The sequence below is a fragment of the Larus michahellis genome, chromosome Z (genome assembly GCF_964199755.1).
Source record: "Larus michahellis chromosome Z, bLarMic1.1, whole genome shotgun sequence".
Taxonomy (NCBI): domain Eukaryota; kingdom Metazoa; phylum Chordata; class Aves; order Charadriiformes; family Laridae; genus Larus; species Larus michahellis.
In genome coordinates this window covers 13,907,147-13,929,737 of record NC_133930.1, presented here as the reverse complement: position 1 = coordinate 13,929,737, position 22,591 = coordinate 13,907,147, and the positions used below count along the sequence as shown (strand labels likewise).

The window sequence follows — 22,591 nt, the reverse complement described above, 5'->3', positions numbered from 1 at the left end:
TAGGAGGTTTCCACTACTTTTCCTTTATTAAAGAGCAGTATACCTTTCTGGACAAACAGAAAGAGTATCACACATGGATATCCTGCTACTTAAAAAGTGCAAATAGACCTTTGTTATTTGTGACGTCCCTTTTAATCCTTAAAAATGCATGTATGAGTTTAAAACAAGCATAGCACATACTGTACAGGATATATCCAATGCGCTTTTGCTTCTTCTTCTGTTCCCTTTTTGCTTGTTGCTGTGTTACTGGAAGAGGATGTCTTTCCAGCACAGTCTGTCTGCATCCACAATCACACTGTGCAAGCCAGCACAGTGTGAGCATTACCAGCAGCTCTTTTAAAAAAGAAATACAAGCATCATAAAGCAAATTAATGTCCAGGGCTTCCGTCTTTTTCTACTGCATTAATCAGTGTTTCATCCAGTGAGAATCAGCAATAAAAACAATTCTGTAAAATGTCACTTGAATGCCTTGAGCCAAATCCTCGTCCCCTTTGCACGCCAGGACGGTAAGTTTTCCCTGGTGTCAGATGGAGGCGGAGAAGGTGGAGTGCTGTCTTGGGAGTGCTGTTCTCCTCCAGCAGGCTACACTAAATATAGCGACGCCTCAGTGATTATCACCAGTCAGAACAAACTCCAGCAGCTCTGAGGATGAGAGGACTCTCTTCGGCTTTGGCTCTGTGAATGTATGTTTCAGTAAAGGAGAATTTCAAGCAGCTTGAGGAACTGAGACTGCACAGTGAGGTGAACCCTGGTCCCAGAGCACAGCAAAGCGGCTTGGATTTCCCTTGGCCACACTGCTTGGCTGTCATGCAACCGTGTGACTCTAGCAGCTTTATCTCCAAGCATGTGCTCCATGCCCAGCATCCCAGAGGGACGGTGAAGTGGCTCAGCCATCTCTGCGTGGCAGCACGTGGGGATCCCCTTAGACCTGGACAGAGAGTCCAGAGAAAAGTGAATGGAAAGGGACAGGATGCCCTCCCCTATCATAATGCAAAATAAAATAAAATAAAATATAATAAAATAAAAAAAGTAGAAAACGCACTTTTTTACTCCAGGCAAATTTACAAAGTATTTTTAAAAAAACATAGGTCTTCTGATCACTCTCAGGATCCATGACACTCCATCCATCTTCCTAAATCAGAGGTTGCATGAGAACATTGCCCGGCCAAATTCAAAGTATTGTCATGCAGCCACAGCTATTGGGAATAATGCTTGTAAGCAAACAAGGTCACTGAGCCCTTTTGTCCTGGAAAGTACTTAAATTCTGCGCTAATGCTTGCAGAAGAGCCACAGAGAAAGACAGCATCTTGCCTTTTAGAGCCCCAATTCAGTTTATAGGAAGAGATGGGCCTTTGCTTTTCATTGATTTTGTTCTGTTTTCTTAGATAAACATTGCTAGTACATGAAATACTGAAACTCTTTAATATATAGCACTAACAGAAGTACCTGTGGATCCTAAAATTGGCTTGAGCAGATCTTTACCAACAACAAAAAGTAGTGGAATGTTGGATTTTGCTTTGTTTTAATCTGTCTCTCTTGAAAAGAAAAAAAAAATCAGTCTGAGAAAACATTTTCCTAAAGTGAGTCCATGTGCCCTTTTTCCTGGGGACTCAGCAAAGAGCCTTGTCCCCAGGCAACTAATTCTTGATAGCAAGTCTGGGTTACTGGTGTTTTGCAAACTCATGGACTTCCACTGGCTGCAGAGGGGTTACTCTTGACCTACCACTGTTTAAAAGAGATTGGATTCCATTTAACTTGAATTTGTTGCTGTATTTATTGCTTAGGCATTAGTAAGAGCTTAACTCTGCAACCAAGAGATTAACGAAGAGTTCATTAAGTTTTATGAGACATGCTGTGCAGAAGAGTTCATTAAGTTTCACGAGAAATGCTGTGATCCTCTGCTAGGACTGCAGTGTCATTGCTCTGGATTAATCAAATTTGAGGATTAAAGTCAGTTTGAATTAAATTTAGTTTCTGCTGCAGTGGAGATTGCTACCGACATGCTGAGAGGTAAGTTTAGGCCACTTGTAACTGAAATGTGTGAGAACCCACTTCCTTGCAGGTATACCATTGCACTGCGAGTAGGCTGCGTGGCGGAGGTGGGAATTTACAGCGTGCATGAAAACAAACCAGAAATCTTCACTGTCCTGCTTGTTAGGGAAAAAACGGTACACTGTCATTCCTGTAAGGTTTTACTGAATTTTGTAGAAGCTAGACATTGTGACATAGGCTTCCTCGTTGTTTGGTGACCTCGTTTCACTGGTAGGCAGCATCTGGGACACATTGTCACCATTGAGGGGCTCTGGTCCAGACTGGCCAGAGGGATCTGGGAGAGGAGCAGAGGAAGGGTTGAAACCATCATCGCACAGGGGCACCCTGTTGCTGCGGCACACCTCGTATGTGCTGGAGCCTTCGTTTCCTTCGGTGACCGCAGGCTGGCTGGTGCCCAGGAGTCTGTGCAGGGCGTCAGCTGGCCAGATTCCTCCATAAGTCACAGACAGGTTCAGGTTGCTTTTGTCTGTCATCGCGGGGATCAGCTTCAGGTCTGATCCGCTCCTAAATTTTTCTGGAAGGTTTGTCTCTGGGGCAGTTGATGGCTGCAGGAAATTTTCCAGTTCAGCTTTTGCTCGAATGCCATCCACTTTATGGATATGAACGTAACCAAAACTCTCTGCATTAAAGCTTATATCAAAATTCTGCATGGCAAAGGGAACAGCACGGTCAGTTAACAATGGCTACTAGCTTAAGAGAAAAGATACTTAGATAATTCATTTGACTTTAGAGGGTATTTATTATTTCTTTAACTCTGAAAGTAACCCTGAGCTGAACAATACATTAGCAGAGAATAAACTATCACATGGATTAAAATCCTTTTCCATTTTAATCTGAATCTATTGAGTGGCCTCCTGCAGGCTTCACCACTGGAGAGCGTTTTATGCTCTATGCAACGTGGTGGGAACTGGTGTTTCAGAGACTTTCCCGAGCCACGCATCTGTTGCATGCCTGCCGTTTCACAGGAATAAGTCTGCCGACCAAGGCAGTTCCTTTCAGTTTTACCTTCCTAATTTAGCAGTGAGGGAAGCAAAAGTTTGCCACAGCTTCCTGACACACATTATGAATCCCTGTGCTGCGGAGCACAGCGGGTGGGAGAGCCGTCTTAGACCTCTTATTAAATTAAGAACATGCTAATAATGTACCAAGTGGAGAGAATAGAGGCGATGAGTTCCATAGTGAAATAACGCACTATAGTTTTAAAGCAATGGGTTAATCCCACACTTTACAGTTTGTATCATTTGTCCATCTGGCTTTTATCTGGCAAAGCAGTTCATGTACTGCATGGCGTATGAGCAATTCTGCTGGCTGTGTAAGGGTACATGGGCATCACCAGAGATGTTTGCAAAGGGTCCTCATCCAGCCCCATGATCACAGTTTCATAGAATCACCGAAGCATCTTGGTTGGAAAGGACCTCTGGAGTCCAACTGGTCCAACCTTCTGCCAGAAGCAGGACCTGGATTGGGTTATCCAAAGCCCTACCAAGCCAAGCCTTGAACATTTCCAGCAAAGGAGAACCTACCTCTTCTCTGGGCAACCTACACAATGTTTAATTGTTCCCAGAGAGAAAGAATTTTGTTCTTATACCCAGATGAAATTTGCCCTGAAGCAACATGTGCCTGTCGCCTCTAGTCCTGTCACCATGCAGCCTTGTGGCAAGAGCAGCTCCACCATCTCTCTGCCTAAACTTTAGATATTGGAAGTTTGTGATTAGTTTGTGACTACTAATCACAATTCTATTTATAGAAAAGAGCTTCCTCTTTTCTATAAACAAGCTCAATTCCTTCAACCTTTCTTCATATAGAAAGTTCTCTATCCCTATGTAGTTACTTTGCACAAGCCAAAGCTCAGGCACTAATTGAATTTTCTGTTGTTTCCATACCCATGAGTAGCATCTGCCTGTGCAAATGTGGTCTCTCTTCAGTGAAATGGAGAAGTAATTTCTGAAAGATGTCTCAGTTCATGCAGCAAATGCATGTTCTGTCTCTCATGAGTGTTAGTTTTGTAACCATTAGTCTATACTTAGGTGAAAACAACAGTGCATGTACATACATTTTTTGGCTTCTTGCATAGTTGCTCCAGAGTTTTTTTATGATCAGGAAGGTTTGGCCACACAGCAGGCTTGATCCTGGAACAACAGTAGACAAAAAGGAGTTCAACAGCAGCAAAAGAGGGACATGTTGAGAATCAGAGGTTCACATTTGTACTAATTCTCACAAAGCCTTCGGGCTGGCTTGCATTACCCAGAAAAATGACAGAGAGGCCTCAGAATAAAACAAAGGCAGGAGAAGAGGAGTTATAAAGGTCACTGAATAGTCATTATTCTTTTGTGTGCGCAAATTGTCACAGTTCAAGGAAGACACTTCACCAAGTACTGGAAAAGCAGCCAATTATGCTGGCAAAGAGCTCATTTGCATCTAGCTGTGTTAACAGGGTTTTGCATGGTGAAACCAATTGCTGCAAGTGAAAAAAAGTCTGTGGTTAAAGCACAAATTTGCTGATATTTGCCTTTGCATGTTTACATAAGTCAAAGAACCGCATATTGTCCCACTCTTTGGCCAGCTATCTGTGCTTCGGATATCTGTATTGTAGCCTTGTCCCACAAGGTCCCACAGGTCTAATTTTTACTGCCTTGATTAGCAAAGTTCTCGTGTTGTGCTGCTGGAAACCCTCAGCTCCGATGCATCTAGAGAACATAGCCCAACCGACATTCAAAGTTGCAGTGATGTAAATGTAGCTATAGATGTATATGAATATATTTTTTTTCATATATGTGTCTGTATATGTGGGAATATATACACACATGTCGTAAAGCTTCCACTTTTTAAAAGGGAAAAGTCTGTGTTCAAAAAGTCTAAAAGCCTGTTTTTTCAGCAGTTCATCTCCTAAGGTTAAACGTGGGACATTTTCACTTCACATTCTGGTTTCAGCAGATTATCTATGTATCTGTTAATTTTCTTATATTTGTCACCTACATATTCTATATTCAAAAATCTATCTATCTATCTATCTATCTATCTATCTATCTATCTATCTATCTACTGCTGTGTAGTCAATATATGAAAAAAAAACACCAATGCAGACAAAGGACTGCCCACATATTGAATGTATATCCAGTCCCACTTCTGCTGTGACCGCTTCGGTGGGGGACGTGGAGCCTGGTTTCACCACATGGCTGGATGTGGACCCAGCTGTGGTTGTGGCAGATGCCATCAAGCCCTTGTTGCAGAGAGCTCTGCCCAGCTGCTTCTGAAAGCGCTGCAGAGCGAACACCCCACTGACTCAGCCTGTGAAAGGGAAAGAGGCAATCTCCCCCATATACCGTTTCCACACCTCTTGGGACTTTACTAAAACCCACAGGTCGCTTTCTTTTCTGGATCTTTTTTGAAGCTTTTGAGTCAAATTTGCCTCCAGTGAGACACTGACTCTGTAAGTGTTCTGTGGTGACTTTAGCTCCCCAAAAGTCCCAGTGTTTCAAGCCCAAGACTGAAGTCTGCTCAAAGTGGCAGGTCATCTTCTGCCTGCCAACACTCTCCCTTGTAATGCCCACTTCTACTCTTTGCCTGCTTTCGGCTTGATATACAGGTCCAGAGATGGAAAGAGAATAGTTCACAAGTATAACAGGGAAAGCAATAAGACTTTCAGAACAGGATTGGCGTCCAACACTTTTTCTGATACAAAGAGACTTAGCTTACCTATTTTCCCAGAAAGTTATGACCAGGAAAATCATGACAATGGACAGCATGAATCCCAGGATGGAGAGTATAACCACGACCACACTGCTATCTAAAGAAAAACAAAGAACACCGGCCAATGCATGTAAATGTCTCACTGTTAAGCCAACGTAACTGTACTGTCTCTTCAGGCAATAAATTAGGAATTAATGCCAATCATTGCACTTGTCTATCATTAGACTGGTTCAGTGGTGCGTTTCTCCTGCCTCGCTGAAGGAGGGCAGAGGTAGACTCTCAGAGCATCAGCACTTCACCGAGCTCTAAACTGGTTCTCAGGCTGGATTAAAGCAGCTCAAAGTCTGCTGTCAGCTCCAGCGTGTTGAAGCCCACCGCTCACCACATCCTTACAGCAGCACTGACACAACTCCAAACACACGTAATGCTGAGGTGCCCCTGGGGACTGAAGGGACCTCAAGGACCAGAAGGCTTATTCATGTTTACAAGTGCAATGATGAGGTTTTATGCCGTATCGTATTGGTTATTAACGTGCCATGTTCACACACAAATCCAGGGCCCTGAAATGGGTCATGTTCCACCACTCTTTGTGCTCTAAAATGCTCAGTGCAAGCTGGTCCTTCTCCCTGCACACCAGCAGTCAGCAAGCAGCAGTGAGTCAGGCTTCACCTCCCTTTGCCCCCCTCGTGCCCTTACAGCAGCACTTCATCTGATCTTGTGGGGAGATTTAGGATTTAGCTTCACGTGAAGAGTCAGTCCCAGACCAGAGCGATACAGTCGCCTTCTGGGTCATTTCCTTGGGGTGCTGTGAGGGCTGACCCTGCTGTGGCCGTGAGCTCTTCCCTCCCCATGCTCTCGTCACTGCTGCCACCAGGGCTGGCCAGGGAGCCGGGGACCCCTAGCTCTGCTTTCTTCCAGGTGGACCAAAGTGGTTTCTGCCCTTACTGCTCTTTGTGGAGTGCTGCTCCTTTGCGGTCCTGAAGCTTTTGGAAGTGCTCCATTCGCTCCACATGCCCTTAAAATAATCTCCATTGGGCTGCGAACGTACTTTCACCTCATACGATGCGTCATTTTTGAGGTTTTTCCCCAGTAACTTCACCTGAAGGTATGGTGATTTGATTGTCTAAACACACACAAAAAAAATGCCAATTATTTTTCTAGAAGACACAGGAGAAGTATATTTGAGCTTCAGCAAAATGTGCAAGATCAGGTGCATCCCTGCAGTACTGTGCCCTTTGCTCCGTGTCTTTGGTTATTATACCGGTGGTCATCACAGCATCAGTCTAGCTTAATAGCAAGGTAGTCCAGGCAGTTTTGAGAAGAGAGACTAATGTAAAAGCTCTCTGGAAAACAGCTGGAGGTATTAACTGTGCTTTGCTACTGCCAACATTGCAGTGGGAAAAATACACTTCCCTGGGAAGGCTCAGAAGAGAGAGGGGAAAAACTACATTTGTGCGGCATAAAAAGACAATTCTGAAAGAGCAGCTGCAGAAAAGAAGATGAAATTCTGCAGTGCTGCTCTAGTGCTCTTCATTTCAATGTATTTGGTTGCCTGAATCCTTTTCTTTTTCTAGTTATGCTTCTCCTGTGTTCCCTCTGTAAAAACCTGGTATAGTCCACTCTTTCAACCACCTCCCATCTGGATGGGTGTTTGCACAGCTGCTCTTGTGACAGGGGACACAGAGGAACCAGCAGCTCCTCAGCCCAAACCAGATCCAATTCACAGGCAGCTACAGCCCGAAAGATGGTCAGAGGGTGGGAGAGCTGCAGGGCTGCACCCAAAGCCTGGAGAGGCTCAGTGAAAAAGGGACACAAATAAGCTGTTGCTAAATAAGAAAAGGGGTCGTATGATTTACTGACTCACGAGCACAGAAAATAAGAGCAAAACCACTGCAGCAAAGGGCAAGACATCCAAACACTTAGAATGGTTCATTACATTATGTCTTCTCTTCCCACTGCAAAGTACAAATGAATGAAACTTCGTTAGCCCAGAGAAGTGTCTAATAGACATGGGTGCTGTTGGTCTGGAATCATTTTGACTGATGAAATTTCGAGGTGCCAAATATTGCACCTTTCCAAGCTTTCAGCTGGAGAACAGTAGAAATGCAGACTTTAAGGTTTTAACCTCATACTGGTATTTCTGATAATGTTTAATTTTGGATATTAGTGTAAGATCACCAATCCATCATCACTTACCTTCCAAGTACTTTCTTCCTGCCGATAGGCTATTTGGTGTATTAATTTGTCCTTTAAGTACTTCTTCCATGAGTGTGGTGTGCTATAATGAATAAGATACTCATTTGCCTCCTTTTGGTATGTGATGTTTATATCGAATGGTACTTCAGGTTTAACTGCAAATGATAACAAACCAGGAACATATCAGGAGTAGAATAATGTTACTACAAAATGAACAGGTTTTGAAAAGTAAAAAAAGAAAAAAGTCCACTTCAAGTTGCAGGCCCTGCAGGGTGACCTATCTTGAGCGAGGGCTGGCCTGAGCTGGGTGAGCCTCGTGCTGAGCCCCAGCTCGTCCTTACACCATGGTCCTGAGAGGGGCTTGGGTTTGACCTGCTGGAGCAGCAGTGTGACCAGCAGGGATGGCACTTCCTAGGAATGTGACATTTAGCCTTTGAAAGCAATTCCTGAGCATGCCCACCCCTGTGGTAGCGTTGCTTGAAGACTTGAAATTCAGTCCTTCTAACTAGTGCTCTGAGACAGAGACCCCATGGCAAAACTGCTGCTATGAGGAGCGTATGGGTACAAGTGTTGGTGGCCATCAGGGCAAAGGGACAGAGAAGGGACAATATATAACAGTGTTAGATATAGCAGAGGGGGCTGTGTCTCCAGGCCCTCACTATGAACACACACCTGACCTGGTCTGCAGGAGACTCTGTCAAATGACCACCCGTGCAAGTATCTCAAGTCCAAAATGCTGGAGTCTGTGCCTGAGACCTGCAGGGACCTGTGTCTGTGCCACTGAGGGCTTCCTGAATGCACCACGTAAGGTACATCAGCTCTCACAGGAACAGAGACCCCACACCTCTTTCCTCTCAGGAAAATGCATATAGCCAGAAATTATGCCCACTCCTTTGGCAACCCCTAAATACTTAATTCTTCCATGCAAAGCCTGCAGTTTCCAGATGAGAGACCTGGTCTCTAAATTGGAAAAACATGGATTTGATGGATGGACCACTCAGTGGATAAGCAACTGGCTAGATGGCCACACTCAAAGGGTTGCAGTCAATGGCTCAATGTCTACATGGAAACCGATGATGAGTGGCATTCCTCAGGGGTCAGTGCTGTTTAACATCTTTGTTGGTGACATGGACGGTGAGACTGAGTGCACCCTCAGCAAGTCTGTCGACGACACCAAGCTGTGTGGCACGGTCGACACGATGGAGGGAAGGGATGCCATCCAGAGGGACCTGGATGAAATAGAGGGTGGGCCTGTGCGAAACTCATGAAGTTCAACCAGGCCAAGTGCAAGGTCCTACACTTGGGTCGGGACAATCCTCATTATCAGTACAGGCTGGGGGATGATGTGATAGAGAGCAGCCCTGCGGAAAAGGACTTGGGGGTACTGGTGGATGAAAAGCTGGACATGAGCCAGCAATGTGTGCTTGCAGCCCAGGCAGCCACCCACATCCTGGGCTGCATCAAAAGCAGCGTGGCCAGCAGGTTGAGGGAGGTGATTCTGCCCCTCTACTCTGCTCTGGTGAGACCCCACCTGGAGTACTGCAGCCGGCTCTGGAGCCCTCAGCACAAGAAGGACATAGACCTGTTGGAACAGGTCCAGAGGAGGGCCATGAAGATGATCAGAGGGCTGGAGCACCTCGTCTATGAAGAGAGGCTGAGACAGTTGGGGTTGTTCAGCCTGGAGAAGAGAAGGCTCCGAGGGGACCTTATAGCAGCCTTCTAGTACCTAAAGGGGACCTACAGAAAGGATGTGGAGGGACTCTTTATCAGGGAGTGTAATGATAGGACATGGGGTAATGGCCTCAAGCTGAAAGAGGGTAGATTTAGATTGGATATCAGGAAAAAATTCTTTACAGTAAGGTTGGTGAAGCACTGGCACAGGTTGCCCAGGGAAGTTGCGGATGCCCCGTCCCTGGAAGTGTTCAAGGCCAGGCTGGATGAGGCTTTGAGCAGCCTGGTCTAGTGGGAGGTGTCCCTGCCCATGGCAGGGGGGGTTGGAACTAGATGATCTTTAAGGTCCCTTCCAACCCGAACCATTCTGTGATTCTGTGACCACCAGAGATGGTCCAGGCAGGACCATAAGCTGCATTGTAAGATTATTAAAAACTATTGGACCGGGGCAGAAATGTTTCATAAGAGAGGGATGACGCAGTACCTATTGCCAAAGGAAGGCAAAGCAATGTGGCACCAGAGCAGAATGGAGCTGCTCTACACGGGCTTCTCTGCAACCCTCAAATGAGACCTGTTCCCAAGAGAGATAAGTCCTAAGGAGGTCCTCTTCTCCCTAGTTCCATGTTTCTTTGCTCAGGCAGGTCCCTAATGTGGCTTTGATGAGCCCATTCACAGGTTCTTGGTGGTCCTTCCACATTGCAGGATGCCTGAGCACCTCATTCATACAACAGGCTCCACCAAGGAGCTAGGTGTGAAAAAGTGAGATCTTGCAACCTTGCAGTCCCTGTGCTACCGTGCTCATGCTAGACTTGGGGTGATCAGTCCTGAAACTGCACAATCACTAGCAAGAGATGAACATAACACCTCTGCTTGAGAGTTCATCCACGCTCAGGAACAGCTGCTTCGCCCATGTGCATGATTTGGTCTATGTCCAGGTCTGGGCAGAGTGTTATAATACGGCAGAATTCTGCTGTGCATTTTGAATGGAGGTTAATCATGTTTGGCTTTGAAGCAAAGGGAACACCCCAATCTGAGGCTATGTGTCCTGCTAGGGCACTGTTTTGCTGTGCCTCTGTGTCATCCAGATTGATGACTAGACTTTGCGCTGGGCTATTTTTTTCCCCAGTAACACCTATATCTTAAAAATGCCCAAAATGTTAAGTGTCTTACCAATGTCAGTTACAACCAGACTCCTGCAGACCATTCTCTTCATCTCAGAGCTCATACAAATGTCTTTATTTGAGAGTATATCAGTGAATTGTAAGAAATACACATCTTCCTGTTTCTCCATGTTGAAGCACACATAATTGCTGTCTTCCTTGGTACTGTTGACCGAAGTGACACAACGTTAATTTCTTATCAGTGTTACTATAACTATATAGTAAGGGACAAATCCCTGTTGTTCATTTAGCATTGAGTGAAGTGACACTCCATGTGAAATAAGAAATAATGCCATGCAAATAAGGAGTTTAAAAGATTGATAGTGTTTTCCCTCATGGTCTTTTAGCACAATAATCCAGTGACACGAATCACAGTTAGAGCCCTTGAGCTCTCAAATGAAAAAAAATGCAATTATTAAATTGGAGATGTATGTCTTAAAAACCTTTGTATCTTTAAAAATTATCTTACTTCTGCCATTTTTATGTATAGGGCAATAGATTTGGATGCTCACTGAAGATAAAGAGAAATTTCTTATTGGCTGAAGTGTGGCAAATAGAGGGTAAATAGTCAGCCAAGCCATGAAAGGAGTCATATGGCACTGTTTCAGACATGGAAATATATCTGGGTGTTCCTCAATCTGTGTGACTCCCATGTTTGAGGTCTCCATAAAATTTCAATCAAAATCCAGAATAAATCCCACGAAAATAGAAAAATTCTAATAAACTAGATGGAAAAAAATTAAGTAGTGATTAGAATAGCAAGATTAAAAAAAATTAAAAATCCACTTCTGCTGGCTGCCACAGAACTTTCAGTTTCAGGAAAAACAGGCAAAAGGAAAAGCAGAAGTATGCTAAAGAAATAAAATCCGAGCTTCCTCAGCTAGCTGCATCAGTTAAAAAAAGGTGGAAAAGAGTTTCAAGGCCTCGACAAGAAGTGGAGATGACTGATATGCTTGGTAACTGTTGGGGTTTTGTATGCTCATTCTAGCATGTTTTTTACATGTCTGTGTGTGCAAAGACAATTGCTTAATTTTTGTCTTGACCTAGATAAAGGCATTTTCCCCGCAGTGGAAAATCAGCCATCTTGCCAAAGAATGTTCTGTGGAAAGGATCTGCCTCTTCAAAAACATTTTTACTTTTCACTTGATAAAGGCTTAAGTTCGGCCTTTCAAAAACATTTAATTTAAAGATAAAATGCTCTCGGTTCATGCTGGGCTACTTCCATAATTACAGGTATTTGAGTGCAACGGAGGCAAAATCAGGACTATTGGAGACGTTACAATGCCCTTTAAAGACCCTCCCAGCTCCTTATTAGGGAGTTATGTTCTGTTTCCGTAAACCCTTCTTCTTTGCTGAATATAGTATTCAAACTTGGTAAACACTCTGAAACAGAATTTTGCCTGCTCCTTTTTCCCAGCATACGGTAACACGACGCACTGGTGCTTAGCATTTCTCTTCCCAGAAGTTTACCAAAGGACGGACTGACAGTGCTTACCACAGGGCCAAGGTATAGTTAGTGTTGTGAGGAGGCAGCTCGGTAAAATTGCAGGTCAGGCTGCTGTAGGAATCCTTAAACTCCAGCTGGCTGAAGCAGTTGATGTCAAAGTTGTCTGGCTCGTCATCTCCAAAAGTCCCTAAGGAGAGATTCGCAGGATGTTACTGAAGCAAACCTGTAAGTGCATTCGATTTGCAGCTCCACTGCATAGGAGGCTGTTTCTTTACGTAGTTGCCTGAAAGGATCAACCCACCTGTTTTGTAAGAAGCAAAGAAAGCTTGTTCAAAATGAAATTAAAAGCCACTTGCACCTTTCAAGGTTGCTCTCCCTGCACGCCAGTGAAGCCCACACACTTACCACGCATAAAGGTACATTCTGCATCATGGACCTGTGAACTATAAAAAGACACTGTGTCGCAGATGGCTTGGTCAGATGAGACACCCTATGTCTGTTCTTTTTCTACTAAACACGGGCAAAGAGGAGTGCTGATGTCAACCTGGAAACCTCTGTGAAAAAGTCCCAGTGTCAAGCGTAAAACAGAGAAAATATATTGTCCGCTCTGCAGTTTAATTCCTCCTAAGTTTGAGACAGGGACAGGGTATTCTTTTTTAAAAGTTACGCATAAACGTTATACCAGGATAAAAGCAGGACCTACTCCATGTGAAAATTATCTCAGAACTTTCTGAAACAGGTTTTCCTATTAGGAACCACAAAATGCTGGTACCCTTGTGAGCTAACTGTGTTCCTGATGCCTATTGAAGGCAGGATATTCAAGTCCAGAACCAAAACACTCTTGACAATAAAGGGAACAGAAATATGCACTGGGGGATATATTCGCATGTTCACTGACAGAGGTATCTGGGGCTGGTGCTCGAGGCTCACACCTACTCAAGAGCAAGGGTTAGTTTCAATAGGAGTTATTTGTACAGGAATTTCAGCTCAGGACAGCCTGTAAGTACATCAAACGCCTTGTAGCTCCCAAGAGGCAGACCCACAGCCAAGGATGCAGGCTCGGCTGTTGCCGTTGCTGCCCCTGCGTGAGGACCAGCCGCATTGCAGACAGCTGAGAGCAGCTGGGCAGCGTCCCCCTGTCCCTGCCTGGCCTCTGCCCGTGCTGGGAATGTCTGGCCTGCCACCAGGTTCCTGTGAATACTGGAAAATGGTATGGATGGTTTTAGGAAACCAAGAGTATTTTGGTGTCATGGAGCAATTAAGCCCCATTTTGGTTGTACTTGCGAAGTTTTCTGACATGTCACAAATTTGGGCTCAGGAGGGAAAGCTCTGACTTTCTGACAGAATGTGTGGCTTCCTGCAAATTTGCTTCGATGACTAATAAAACAATTGCGATTTGAGTAAAAGCATATATCTCAAGTCCTACACTTAGCAGGTATGAGGTCAGTGAAGCAAAAACCGATGCGTCTGAGAGGAGTCCTCTCCAGCGGAAACTGCCAATTCAGCCTCATTTCATGAACCTCACCCACAGTAGCCGAGCGGAGAGGGAAAGGGTCATTGCCATGACCCCTTCAGCAGATCCTCGGGGCAGGAATGCCCCTGTCTCCTTTTACTGGTGGTTAAGGGTAGCTGTGGCGATATGTAACCCTCTTCCCTGTGTCCAGGGACTATTCCTGGTCCCCTTCTTGGTCCTCTCCTACCCACTCCTCAGATGTGCCATTGCCACACGGGACACCTGCCGCAGGGAGAATGAGACCTCTGCTGCTTGGGGGGTATCAGTGATTCACACTCACAAATGGTGTGGGGAAATGACTGAGCAAAGATTTCAAATGGAAAATGTCTCCCAGAAAAAATAATGGTCTTGTCTGCTGTCACCCAGGTGAATTGGATCACAGAGGGGTGACCAGCTGCTTGGATACCGTGATGCATAGTTCTGCCGGTGATGTCCTATGATCCCTGACCAATCCTGCCAGCATACAGGGAGACCCAGAACTTGTCTGACATGGGAGCACATCCAAAGATCTAAAATGGTCTTGGTTTGACAGCAGTGAGAAAGAAGGGGAGAGTTTTTCGATTGCTTTAAAATACAAGAGCATGACCCCACAGGGTCACTGTCAGCAGTACTTTCTCCTGGCCTCAGAGCTGAGGTGCATCTGGAGTCAGGTTTCGAATAAGAGAAGAAATTCAATTAGAAATAAGTCAATCAGGAATGCAGAGAAAAATGCAAAAGCTGTGCGGGCAGGGGTAGGAAGGGGGCTACTGCCACCAGCACCCATAGTGGGCAGTAGGAGGGATGGGAGACCATCTGATGTTGCATCAATCCAGAACACAGGGGCAGGCCTATCCCCCGAGCTGAGATACAGTGGCCATTTGCCACCACGAGCAACTGGTGCTAAGTGATTACTGGCCCTACCTTCTCACCACGGCTCTGGCAGGGACAATGAAATGCTGTGAGGGGATAACCTGTGCAGCGCAGACATGGACAAAGCAGGTGCCGTACAAGCTGCTCTACTTGACCACCACGTTCAAGAGAGAGATGCAGAGATCAGAGCAGCCCTAGAACAAGCCCCGCAGCAGTTTCATACAGGTGAGAGTCTTGACCGACGCAGCCCTGAGCCATCAGGGCATACATGCATGTACAGAAATGTATATTACACGAAGTTACATGTTGGTGGGTAAAAGTGTATGCATATAGATATAAGTCTATTCGAAATTCAGGGGATAACAAGTAAGATGAAATGAATCTACATAAAATGGAAACCCCACATATTTTATATAGATAGATACACCCAAAGGCCACAGGCACAGATATGTCACATTTGATGCCTCTCTACGACTTTACTTGCAACTACCAGGAGACTGCCTTATTTATACGCATAGCTACCTCAAGACAACATTAAAACTTATGAATTAGGATGACTAGTCTTCCTTTATATAACAGAGAGACCGCTTGGTGCTCTCTGTATATGCAAACTACACATACCAGATTTTGCATAAATGCACAGAACAGATAATCACCATATTAATAAATAGCTTATCAGAAAAAGTCATTCAGCTGTCCACTAATGCTTTGCATAATGAAAAGTGACAGAAATTTTACTTCATTCTCCAGCAGGCTAACTGCAAAATGAAAAGAGAGAAAAAGGTTTTGTCTTGCAGCTCAAACAGCCATTTAATATTTAACCAGCATAGTGCACTTTTGGTGCCACACTGGAAGGAAAGTTGACTTTACCCCTTTGACATTGAACTTTCACATTGTGATTAAGTGGTTCCTTGTTCATGGAAATAACATCCTAACCATTGAATATATGGTAATTAAACCCCATGAATGTTGTTAAGCAAGCAATTTGAAATGCTTTATCTGGTATGGTTCCTCAACGGGCTGACAGTAATTTTTCTGTCTGATGTAAATGTGCCTCAGTTACACTTCTTCCCTAAACCTCAGAAACACCACACACAAATGTCCCCTACGTAAATGGTTTTGATGACTCCAACATGACTCACACTGCTAAGGACTCTTTACACAATTAAAAGTTTACAAGATTATAATTTTTTTCCTTGAGAAGCCCAGACCAGGGAGACCCTTGAGTCTGGCTCTGCTGAAATCAAGGCAGGGCCTGATAGGGGAATTCTACTGGGAGAAAAACTGCTCTCGTAGCTATAGCCATGGCAGGTACTTCACAGGGATGGTTGTCTCTTGGGTTTGGACAACACCTGGCTGGATGGTTCAGATCACAGCAGGAATCTCATGAGCCTTTACCAAGAGAAGAGTGATATCAAAGCTACGGACATGCTTCAGCTTTAAGCTCTGAAGCCACCAGAACGAGTACCAATGTGTGAAACCAAAGGCACTGCTAAGCACCTGCAGGATCAGTGACAGAATTTCCAAAGTGAGCTAAGTGACTATCTCCCTGGACAGAGTAACGTGAAATCTCTAGTGATGGTCTGTTTCAGGCAGAGCTTGTTTTAATCACAACAGTTTTGATGTGGGTTGGACAAACCATACGAGTCTGGGTAGGAGGACCACTGAAGCCAGCCGTCCTGCCGATGAAACCCCACAGCCTACTGCCTCCTGCTCCCCCAACCCATGCCCCTTTTGAGCTCTACTTGTAGCTCTCTTAGGGCTTTTGGGGATCTCCACCACCCCTGCCAGGCTGGAGGACAGCTCTTGGGAAGTGGTCTGCCTCTTAGAAGGGAGGAGGAGATGAAGGCAAGCGCAGCCATGAGCTTTTCCCTCTTCTGCCCATAAGAAAGGGCGAGCTTATGCCTGCGTTGGCTGGTGGCACTTTGCCAGGAGGCAGGGCGAGTTGGAGATGCGAAGTGAAAGGCAAACATCCATCACAGGTGATTTTACCCTGGATTGTTTAATTTGTTGGCCAAACCCATGAGACCCATAAAGAAATCATAAAAGCTGCTAATTGCTCAGTGGGGATTTTCTGAATCTGTCTGTTTTTAATTCTAAGCAAATTATGCTTTACTGGAGATTAGTGACAAAGCAAGGAAAGGCCCCGTCATATCTACTTTTGGGAAGCCCCAGTGACACCAGTGATAAGTCACTAGCATTGACCATTCACCGTGTAGCTGCTGGCCAAAGCTGGTTCTAAACAGCTGCAGATTGTATAAATAAAAGGCAAATAGAAAAAAATAAGAACAAGATTGTTAGACAGAGTTCTGAGTCACTCCCTATTTTCTTCTAATTAAAAAGCTTAACATGCATATCCTATCTATGTATATATGTATGTATGTACATATGTGTACATACATACATGTTATAATACATGACACCCAGGGAAAAGTGAGATTCACTATCTGTGAGATAGCATAGGAACACAGACGTTGTCTTTCTAAAAAACAAAACCTCTTTTGCTCCCACAGAACGGAGCCTTAAAACTACCAGTAACCGAGTCCCCATGTCCTTCAGGCACAGTGCAACAAGCTCTGTCGCTGCCGTTTGTTTAGTATTAGGCAAGTAAGAGTTTAAGAGATCTGGGACTGGATGTGTAAATCCAATTTTTCAGCTCCCTTTTGAGAAAAGGGACAGCAGACTGAAACAGTGGTTTTATTGCTGCTCTTGTTTTGATTTTTGAGTTTGATGATGCTAAACAATTTTCACTTCTCTAAATAAGACAATGAAATCTGCAGTAAGCTGAAATTTAAACTGTTGAATTAATTTATAACTTTTTGCTGAGTAAGGGATGAATGCTTTTAGTTATGGGCTGTGAGAACGCCCTGGCTGAGCTACTGGTTCAGCCGTACTACGAGGGAGATCGGGACTATCCCCCAGATACACCTGATGCAATAGCTTCAAGAAAAAGAGAAAAAAGCTTGGCTTTTGAGGTGGAACAGTTTGGGCTAAGTTTGAGGTACATTGAAACATTTTTTTTGGAGGAAACTGCCAAGAGCAAGAGAAGCCAGAACTTCATGCCTTTCGGATGGCAGCTCAGAGTGACTGTGGACTGCAGAAGAGTGAAGTGGTTCCCTGCTCCCAGGCGTAACTCCTCACATGAACACCAGATACAATGAGAGAGGATTAACAGGTCTGTTCTCGCGTGCCCTGTGCATACAGCTATGGTCCCCCTCATTTCATACGAATTTGGATGTTACAAGGACAGCAGACTTGGGAATTAAATTAAACAAGTATCCTCAAGGTCTGCATCTGCTTCAAGTACTGACACTAAAAGAAAGACACTGGAGGCTAAAACGCTAACACATTTAACCCAGCAGTTGCATTTTGGAGCTCTTAACTCAGGTTTTTCAAGATCATACATGAGTGGAAAGATGAAGATGAAATGACTCACCATCACCATCTGCTGAGGTGCAACCACTTTCCCCAAAAGTGGTATGAAGAAACAAGACGAAAATGCTCAATACTGTACTCGTCTGTGTCATCCTGAGCATGCTGCATGTGTGCAGTACGTGTGTGTGCGAAACCCGCGCTCACTTCCTTTATACCAGACGCAGAACAAACCCATTGCCTGATAAAGAGACCGCAGGCAAGGGGAAATGTAAACATGCCGACAAGGATGACTAGTGGCAGAGAGCAGGAAGCCAGCGTGAAGATATTTGCAGAGCTTTTACTTTGAAACACGCTTCCCACTTCAAAACTAAGGACCTCCTGGATCAGGCCCATTGGGCCAAATCTGGTCAAGTCCAGTGGGTTGGGAGGACACTTCACGGACAGCGGTCATGGCTTGGCCAGTGGGATTTTTTGCTGCTGATATCTCTGAGAGCACGATTTAGTCCTCTCTCTCTATGGAGGTACACAGGTCCAAGGGAGAAAAATCTTCCATCTATGAAACATGAAGCATGATTGCTGTTATTTATTCTTTAAGTGTTGGCATCAAAAGAAGCATGGCCAGCAGGTCAAGGGAGGTGATTCTGCCCTTCTACTCCACTCTGGTGGGACCCCACCTGGAGTACTGCATCCAGCTCTGGAGCCCCCAACATAAGAAGATCATGGACCTGTTGGATTGAGTTGAGAGGAGGTTCACGAAGATGGTCAAAGGGCTGGAGCACCTGTCCTAGGAAGACAGGCGGAGAGAGTTGGGGTTGTTCAGCCTGGAGAATAGACCTTATTGTGGCCTTTCAATATATAAAGGGGGCTTACAAGAAAGATATAGAGACACATTTTACTGTGGCCTGTAGTGACAGGACAAGTGCCAACAGTTTTACACTAAAGGAGGGTAGATATAAATTGGACATAGGCAAGAAATTTTTTCTGTGTGGGTGGTGAGACACTGGAACAGGCTGCCCAGGGAAGTTGTGGCTGCCCCATCCCTGGAGGTGTTCAAGGCCAGGCTGGATGGGGCTTTGAGCAACATGATCTAGTGGGAGGTGTCCCTGGCCACAACAGGGGGGTTGGAACTAGACGATCTTTAAAGGTCCCTTCCAACCCAAACCAGTTTGTGATTCTATGAAGTCCCAAATAAGGCAATGCTGCCCCAGAAAAGCTGTGATTTAAAATACTAATCCTGCAAAATCTAGATCCTGAGAACAAAGTGGTACATCTCTCATTTTTTCAGGCTTTGGACAAAGCAGAGTCAGAAAGCAGAAGATAAAGAGGTGTTAAATGTTTCCTTTACACGCTTTCTGTGGCTGTATACACCAACGCACCCTAGAGCGTAATGCAGGGCCAGGTACACGGCTGACTGATGTGGCTAACTACAAGTGAGCTGAAGACCTGAAAGAGAAGAGCAAGCTTGGCACAGCCCTGGCTGCACCAAAAAAGCTTCATGCCAGAGGCGTAAAGGAAGCCGAGGGCAAAGTTGGTAAAAATGCCCAAGTAAACAGAAAAATGATGACACTATAATAAGGAAACTTAATATGGAAGCCACAGAAGCTTTTCCATTTGCAAGGAAATAATTTAAACCACTCACCAAAATCATGAAATTTCAGCCCTCATATCTAGAAAAGTGTCCTGCTTGCCAGGACGTCAGGGACTCTCCTCCAGTGTCACTTGTTGCCCTGAGCAGGGTAGACAGGGGGGTGTTTCTGGGTTTCCCTGCTGTGTTTTAATGTGAAGAAATGCCTCCCTTTCTACAAAAGGTCAGCAAGGCTGCCAGGAAGATGAATATCTCCCATACCTGTGTCAAGTCCCTTGTTGTGGTAGGACCCTGAGGGTCCCCATCAAAACATTCCCTGAAGGTGCACAAAGCCTATGTAGATACAGAAAAATGGATTTGGATTCATTGGTCAATACGTAGGTATTTATAGTATATACTCCTATGTCAGAGCATTTCACGCCTTGCTCCCATTTAGCCAGTGAAGAGCATGATTCATGTCATCCTAACATATACATTCAAAAGATGAAATCTAAACTCCTAATTACATTTATTTCTCTCTATTGAATTCAAAGAGAGACCAAGGTGAGGTGGGGGTAGAACTTGGCAGAACTCTACAATGCCTCTCACTTACAAACAGAAGGGGGACCTGCCAGGCCACAGCAACCACCCATATTAAGGAGGGCAGGAGCTGGACATGGCAGCAGGGCCAAGGAACCACTGAAGACGGCAGCACCATGGCCTGACTGACCGTCGTTCAAGAGCATGAGTCCACTTACAGAATTATTTCATCATAGAATCACAGAATGGTTTAGGTCGGAAGGGACCTTAAAGATCACCTAGTTCCAACCCCCCTGCCGTGGGCAGAGACATCTCCCACTAGATCATGTTGCTCAAAGCCCCATCCAGCCTGGTCTTGAACACCTTCAGGGATGGGGCTAGACTTCGCTGGACAACCTGTGCCAGTGTCTCACCACCCCGCAGTGAAAAATTGCTTCCTAATATCTAATCTAAATCTACTCACTTCCAGTTTGAAGCCATTACCCCTCGTCCTATCACTACATGCCCTTGTAAAAAGTCCCTCTCCAACTTTCTTGTAGTCCCCCTTCAGATACTGAAAGGCCACAGTAAGGTTTCCCCAGAGCCTTCTCTTCTCCAGGCTGAACCACCCCAACTCTCTCAGCCTGTCTTCACAGGTGAGGTGCTCCAGCCCTCTGATCATCTTCATGGCCCTCCTCTGGATTTGCTCCAACAGGTCCACATCGTTCTTGTGCTGAGGACTCCAGAGCTGAATGCGATACTCAAGGTGGGGTCTCACCAGAGCGGAGTAGAGGGGCAGAATCACTTCCCTCGACCTGCTGACCACACTTCTATTGATGCAGCCCAGGATATGGTTGGCTCATGTTGAGCTTCTCATCAACCAACACCCCCAAGAAGGGGGTCACTGCCCCATTCACATGATATCCCTTCAAAAATACACTCTTTCAGAGGCTGGAGTCAGCTGGTGGGACTTTATGAGTCATCATTGCTCCCTCCTGAGTTTCCTATCATCAACACAAATTCATTGAAGCCAAGCTTGAATCAATGAGACTGGGTCCTGGTGACTTCACATCCCTAAGGCCTACTCCTAGCTTGCTTTAGAAGAGTTTATTTAAGTATTTTAGGACCTGGTTTAATAATATTCAGTATCATATTATTCTAGAAACGCTCAGGCTAATTTCTACCTCATTTTCAGCCAGAAATATCAATAAAGGAGGGCTCTCCTGTGCAAACTGATTGCTACCCGGAAATGACACCTTCTCACTTTAAATTTGTCTTGTTTATAATTGAGTGGGCTATCACTTTGATCTTTTTTTTTTTTCTTTTTTCCTGTTTCAGCTGTAGCAAACTAAAAAAAAAAGACTTTTCAGACATAATATTTTGGTTGAATCTGAACAATCTTATTATCAGAGCTGTGCCGCTCAGGGGATTTCCATGTTGTCATAGCTGCATTTTGTCTGGGTGGGGAAACGAGGGACCACAATGAAAAGAAAAAAACCTAGTATAGAGAAAAACCCTGAACGAAAAGTACATTTTGTTTTACTTCTGGGTTTCTGCTTCAAAAGTTGTTTGATTTGAGTCCATCAGTCTCACCTTGTTGCCTTCCTCTAATGCCCTGGAGATAGGAAATCAAATCTGTGAGTCTAAATCTTAGGGCAGCTGAAGTGTTAGTGACCAGGAGAGGCTGAAAGAATACTGGATTACTTTTCATTTGCAGTAAATTTACACTGCTTCTGCCTCCTAATTCAGGGTTACACACACACACAAAAGAAAAAACTGTTTAAACAGGAAAGACTTTTGATGGTCCAGCAAAAATGTACCGGTATTTCATTGGTCTGCCAGCTTTCTTTGGGTCCCAACACTCTGCTTTAGAACTTCTGAGTCACCCTAGACCTTCTTACATTTTTGGCCATTAACAAAGTCCAGGTTAGAACCCCTATGACTGGGGAAAGCAATTTTTTCAGTGCTCTATGGTTCACAAATATGTGCTGTCCGTGTGTTGTATCAGCTCCTCAGCACTTCCTGCTGACCACTCCATACAATCCAGTGCCTTCTTGGGTTATCACTTGTGTTGCATCTATTGAAAATAACTAACCAAGCAAATCACCTACAAATTAGCGTCTCTGTTTGCTTCTTATACTGTTTGTTCACTTCTTTTTTATTCTCCTGAGGACACAAAAGCCTGTTTTGATTCTAATTTGGCTCCAAAAAATGCAAAAGGATTCTGCATATGTGCTAGATTTAAGTCTGCTTAGAAGGATGAAGTTAGTAGATCCCATCCTTCTACCAGCTCCACTTTTCAGACATTCCAGTTCTGGGAGATCCCAGAGCATCTGTGGGAGCTGAGTGAAGGAGGTCCTCCAGACACATCCCGGTGTGCAGCACTGGAAACAGGTCATGCAGACACCGATGGTTGAAAGATATAGGCATCCTTGTGTTTGAGGAGCTCGGTTGGTGCGCCCTAGTCAGATCTCCATGGGTAAACACATGGCCCAGCTTGGGACTAGGAGGGAACTTTTCTCATGCTGAGAAAATTTGGCAAGAGCTGTTGGACT

At 44.8% G+C, this 22,591-nt stretch overlaps 1 protein-coding gene across 1 annotated transcript; it reads right to left on the bottom strand.

Moving 5' to 3' along the window:
* Positions 1-1,383: 1,383 nt before the first annotated feature.
* On the bottom strand, positions 1,384-18,169 carry IL7R (interleukin 7 receptor). Its single transcript, XM_074570184.1, has 8 exons — positions 18,015-18,169; positions 12,265-12,403; positions 10,780-10,934; positions 7,939-8,093; positions 6,688-6,865; positions 5,749-5,839; positions 4,106-4,181; positions 1,384-2,696 (listed from the first exon to the last, which is right to left on the bottom strand). The coding sequence occupies exons 1-8, from the start codon at positions 18,112-18,114 to the stop codon at positions 2,193-2,195; spliced, it is 1,398 nt and encodes a 465-aa protein (XP_074426285.1). The 5' UTR covers positions 18,115-18,169; the 3' UTR covers positions 1,384-2,192.
* Between the last annotated feature and the right edge of the window lie 4,422 nt (positions 18,170-22,591).

What these genes read in the sequence shown, in the direction of transcription:
- IL7R (XM_074570184.1), bottom strand. Translation starts at nt 18,114, where the DNA reads ATGCTCAGGATGACACAGACGAGTACAGTATTGAGCATTTTCGTCTTG. An exon ending in AGGAAGAAAGTACTTGGAAG is followed by an intron (nt 6,866 to 7,938) that starts GTAAGTGATGAT and finishes GTGTGTGTTTAG; the next exon opens with ACAATCAAATCACCATACCT. An exon ending in ATAACTTTCTGGGAAAATAG is followed by an intron (nt 4,182 to 5,748) that starts GTAAGCTAAGTC and finishes CTGTTGTTCCAG; the next exon opens with GATCAAGCCTGCTGTGTGGC.